Source organism: Melitaea cinxia, chromosome 30 (assembly GCF_905220565.1).
Source record: "Melitaea cinxia chromosome 30, ilMelCinx1.1, whole genome shotgun sequence".
Classification (NCBI taxonomy): Eukaryota; Metazoa; Arthropoda; class Insecta; order Lepidoptera; family Nymphalidae; genus Melitaea; species Melitaea cinxia.
In genome coordinates, this window is record NC_059423.1 from 3,889,013 (window position 1) to 3,895,012 (window position 6,000).

Here is a 6,000-nt window from a genome sequence, read left to right on the forward strand (position 1 = left end):
TAAGCAACTCTTCAACGAAGATATTACAGTAAATTAAACTGTAAAAGTTAAATAATGTTTTTCAGTAAAATAAGATATATTAAATAGCCTTCACTTAAAAGCTGCAACCAAAATGAGCAAAAGGAGAAAAATCTCAAAGTGCTACTTAACTAAGACCTTTTAATCTTTTAACCTCGGTATCATTTCTTTGGAACGAGAAATTCGTGTATAATCTCAAGCTTTAAATGGAAATTTTTACATAATAATATCGCTATGTCTACTTGTCTGATGAAAAATATTCTTGGGATATAAGCTACATTTACGTAACACAAACAACTTATTGTAAGAGGTAGAAGTGGGTATGGTCTTTGAAATACAGAAAAAAGTGCGTGCGTACAAAGTACACATGTCAGAAGTGATACTTCTTTGGCAAACTAATTTTTAAGTCTCGTTTATATTTATACAAATCTAAAGTTTTAGATTTCTGTTCCAGCGCCATCGACGAAAACGTTGCCGTTTCATCCGTTAAAATTTTACCCTCATGCGCTTAAAGAAATTTTACTTCAAAAACCTATGAGAGATTTTTTTACAGAGAATATAAAATACTGTGTAATGTATTATTATAATCATATTATGTGTTAGTTTAGTTTATATTATATTTATATATATATATATAGCTGTGCCCGCGGCTTCGCCCGCGTAGAAATCAGTGTGTCACAAAGTTTTCCCGGCAAACTTCCAGTGAAACTATCATCAAAATCGGCTTAGCCGTTCCGTAAACATTCCTCTTGAATAATAATAATAATAATGACCTTGCCCACGAGATTACCGGCATGTGGAATGTAGACTCAACAATAATTGTTCCTATTGTTGTATCGGTTAATGGTCTATTAGCGAAGAGTTTCGACCAACACCTTAAGAAACTCTCACTTGACTGTTGGATCAAGGGTCGGATTCAAAAGGCAGTGTTGCTTGAAACGGCCCGCATTGTGAGGAGGTTCCTCAGCCTGGAACCCTATCTACCGGTGGCCTGGGCCTCAACCTGCCACCGGAGGACTACTATTTTTATATTTTTAAATATTTTTATTTGTCTTTTTTATAAATATATTTAAAAATGTAATCATAAGAAAATATATTGAATAAAAGAAATAATAATAACTTTATTTGTAAAAAACACTGATCCTAACACACAATATATGCATATACATATAACGTCCGAGGCAGGCATTACAATCAAAGTCTTAAGTCTAATACAATATGTGAGTAATAAAAAACAAAATGAAGCCCACTCTCCATTGGTGAAACCGTATGAAAATCCGTTCAGTAGATTTTAAAGGAATCGATCACATATCCTTTGGGGGACTTTGTTTTATAATACACTAACTGTCGCCCGCGACTACGTTCGCGTGGTTATGAAGATATACTATTATGATGTTTAACGCAAATTATTTTTTTATTTCAGTCACTTGAAACACTTATCACACTGAGTAACTTTTTAAAAGGCGCAATTTAGTATAATTTAATAGTTATTTTTATAAAACCTCTCTATACACCACATTTTTAGTTTTATTTGCAGTATAATTAACCTATCAGGCGAACTTATAGCTGCTGTATATGTTTCATACAAACTATTAACCCCAATTAAACCCCCTTAGCGGTGGAATATCGCAAAGTCTGTTCTTAGCGGACGTCTACTAACTATAATCTACCTCCCTGCCAAATTTCATCTTTGTCCACCTGGATGGATAGACCATCCAGCGGTTATTGAGTTCTCGTGATGAGTGAGTCAGTGACCTTTCTCTTTTATATATATAGATTACGATGCATTATTTGGACACCTCCTCACCATCTATAGAGCATACATTTTAAATTTCAAGTCTCTTACTTCAAAAACATAGGACTTTCATACAAACTTCCAACCCCTGTTTTATCCCCTTAGGGGTCGAAGTTCGTAAAATCCGTTCTCAGCAGATGTTTACGCCCTATATGAAACATATCTGAAAAATTTTAAGTTTGTAGCTGTTATAGTTTCGGAGATTTCGTGATTAATGAGTCAACCTACCATCCGCCGTTTTAATCCCAAAAGAGAGTCGATTTCTAAAGATACATTATTTGAACACCTTCTCACCATCTATAAAGTATAGATTTTAAATTTCAAGTCTCTTCCTTCAAAAACATAGGACTTTCATACAAACTTCCGACCCCGTTTTATCCCCTTAGGGATCGAGTTTCGTAAAATCTGTTCTCAGCAGATGTTTACGCCCTATAAGAAACATATCTGCAAAATTTCAAGTTTGTAGGTGTTATAGTTTCGGAGATTTCGTGATGAGTGAGTCAACCTACTATACCCCGTTTTAACCCCAAAAGGGAGTTGATTTCTAAAGATATATTATTTAAACACCTTCTCATCATCTATAGAGCATACATTTTAAATTTCAAGTCTCTTACTTCAAAATCATAGGACGTTCATACAAACTTGCAACCCCCATTTCACCCCCTTAGGGGTCGAGTTTCGTAAAATCCGTTCTTAGCGGATGCCTACGTCTTATAAGGAGCCTACCTGTCAAATTTCAAGTTTTTAGGTCTTATAGTTTCGGAGATTTCGTGATGAATGACCTTTCGCGTTTATATATATTATAGATTATTATATTATAGATTATAGATATACATATACACATATATATATATATATATATATATATATATATATATATATATATATATATATATTTGTTTCTTTAGTGTGAGGCATTTTTTCAGTTTCAAAAAACTTCAAAAAGTCGGTTCTTATTTTAGAATCTCCATCGACATAAATTATTACAGGAACACGACACTGAAGAGCAGTACAATTTGGTTGTAATCTACTTTAAGGTCGAGGTGTATTCCCATTAGGGACTGCTCCAGATTATGAGCAAAATATTTAACGCTGTATATACTTATTAAAAGTTTTATCAACGAATAATTACGTTTGTCGGCTGTGAAATACAGGTATTAGGTTGCCGATATTAATAACAGGCGATCTTGTGTTTTGTTGATATATTTATTTTACTATTTTGTAAGCAAAATATTAAATATAAAAAAAAATATTTAAAATAAATATTAGCTACAATAACGCATTATTACATAAATAATTTTTAAATTTCATATCAAAAATCGACCGTTCCCTTAGCTACCTAAGCGCTTTAGCGCTTAGAACCGAATATAAAATCATCATATCAAAAATTTCTATCTAACCGGTACATCGTTCCATAGCTTAATTGGCTAAAGATTGGGTCAGTCGGAGATGAAGGTTCGATCCCCGCTCGAACGGTCGATTTTTGATATGATATTAAAGATTGTTTAGAATTCCCTAATGTGTGGGTAGCACAAAAAAAAATACGAACTACATAAATATTTTTCCAATTTACGAAACTCATCACACTTGACAAATCTTTATAGAGAACTTATTACCACTAACTTCAAAACAGACTAAGAATATATTTATCTCTGTAACAAGAAATCTCCTCAAGATACTCAACGTTAGGTAAAGTCCTTGTGAACTAGGAAAATATTTATTTTAATGCCTTCTCGAGACTAGATAACGGGAAGGACACTCGTGGTTCTTCAATTTCTAAAGTATACTTTGTAGCCTTCAATAAGTTAACGGCCATTGTAAAGGAAATACATAGTATATTTATTTTAACAAATCTACCAAGTGATTAGACCAGGAGTTTTAGAATAAGACTAGCTGTGCCCGCGACTTCGTCCGTGTGGAATTAAAAAAAAATTTGTTCAGTTCGCAGATTTATAAAATACATACATTTCTAAAATAAAAGTAGCCTAAGTTAGTCCTTACTATAGCAGCTAACTGCCAGTGATAAGCCCACTAAAATCGGCCAAGCCGTTTCAGATACTAGCCGGAACAAACAGACAAACAGACAAAAATTGTAAAAAAATGTTTTTTGGTATATGTAGCGTGTATACATTCCATATGCATTTAGTAAAAAGCGGTTATTTTAATATAAAAATTAGACACTCCAATTTTATTTATTTGTATAGATGGGTACAAATATCTTACGATTTTTTTACATACATTATTTCATTATAATTTAAAAAACCTAGATAATAAAAACTTTTAAATAAAAATAGAATGTTTTGAAAGGTTAGATATCATAGGCCTTTACGTCTATTCCAGACGATTTAAACGGTGTCTAAAGAGCATTTCTTCTGATGGCTGTACAAGCCGATACGGGAGCGGCAGACCGAACAAGGAAAAGATAGATCTTATTATAATTTTTGCTATTTGATTTTTTATTTGCGTTCAATTCCTTTTTTTTTAATTGTATCTATAACAAAAATGGAGTAAATTTTTTATTAATTAAAATAACCTTTCCTATAATTATTTCAACGTAAAAATCTTATTTATTCTTTCCAATGTTGTTTTTTTTTTCAGATTCGCTCTTAACGAATTCACTATTCCAAGTTATTTCGGAGGAGTCCGACAACAAGAAGAGAGTTCAACGATATAGACATGTTGGATAAATTATTTATTGATTTGTTTTTTTCATATATTTGTTTCTATTAAAATAAAATTATTAATTATATCATCGTTTATTATTTAAGCCGCGGATAGAATCTACAGCCAAATTCGAAAGTTATTCCTATCAATAGGCAATATGTATATAGCAAAGCTGGTGTTAACATTATCTGTGATAAGCAATCTTTGTGCAAATGTTATTTGAGCTTGAATTTACGAAAACAGTTTCATGGTTACATTTATTCACATTTCAAAAATGTATAGGTATATAAAAAAACGAGTGTGCTTTAGATCATACGGCTGCAATAAATTTAAATTTTCTCTTACTCTCAACTTACGTTTGCCTCGATCGATCACACTTTTCGTAACGCTCTCGTCACGCATTCACCACCTTTCTGCTCGTAACGTAAAGAAGTCACATTTCAGAGGTAACATTTAAAAACCATCTCCAGCTTTTCAAACGCCTCTACTAAATATTGTGACCAATTAACTTACATAATTATTATTTGTAAAACAACAATTCAAAAGTGTTTTTGAAATCTATTTCTAAAAAGCACTTACCCGTTTGTCCTTTTCCAAGCGTTTTCTCCAATCTATATGGCCCGACGTACTGGTAGGCCTCAGCGGCCGTGGTCGTCCCCTCCATCTTCAGGCTGTGATGCAGAACAGGTCAGAACGTGTCATAACGTGGTCAGAAGCACGTTGTGTCGTAGAACTTGAAACACGGCGAGATCAGTCCTCTCAAAACGTACATCCTTTTATTTTTAACGTATGTTCCATGTAAAGCGGACTGTCATACGAGTACCTTAATGAGTCACTGCAAATTTTGGTTGTGGTTAAATATTACATTTCCAGTGCCCCGCTTGGTTTTGGTTATGTCTTGAAATGAAAAAAAAATTGGTTGTTTGCTAAGTTGGTTGATGGACGATAGTTTAACGTGACAATATCATAACAAAACATCTCCTCGGACGCATAGGCCAATCGAGTGGAAGAGAGATAGATGCAGCACAAGCGTACAATGAGCGTAACGGAACAATGAGCATAACAGGACAGTGAGTCATCTTTTTTCGTGCATGCAGCCGGCGTTTATTGATTTATTAGACGTTGTCACGTCAAAAAATCTAACTTAAACAACCGCATTGATTTCTATTGGGTAAATATTGTTATATTATGCTCTTTGCTTAAATAAATTAAGTAATGTGATTGTTTTTTGTTTAAATTGTTTTATATTTGAGTGTATTGATGTGTTTTTTATAAGTTTGACATTGATTTATTATATTAATGGTTTCTAATAATGTCGAAATAGCAAAGACTTTGCCAATGTCACGTACAATAGAAAAGAATTAGTATAATGAAACAACTTTTTCGGATTTTATCGCGATTTATTAAGTTATTTAAATGCCCGACGTTTCGCATACTTTACAGCAACTATGGTCACGAGAGGATCGAAATTTGAAGTGGAACTCGCGTAAACGTTAGAAAAAAAAATTAATATATTTTAAGCC

General features: G+C 32.9%; 1 protein-coding gene across 1 annotated transcript in view; it reads right to left on the minus strand.

Moving 5' to 3' along the window:
* The window catches only part of LOC123668286 (serine/threonine-protein kinase BRSK2), a 73,290-nt gene extending 68,149 nt beyond the window's left edge, over positions 1-5,141 (minus strand). Inside the window, exon 1 of the mRNA XM_045602050.1 lies at positions 5,057-5,141. Coding sequence (XP_045458006.1) covers positions 5,057-5,141 — 85 coding nt within the window. The remainder of the gene's footprint in view (positions 1-5,056) is intronic.
* Between the last annotated feature and the right edge of the window lie 859 nt (positions 5,142-6,000).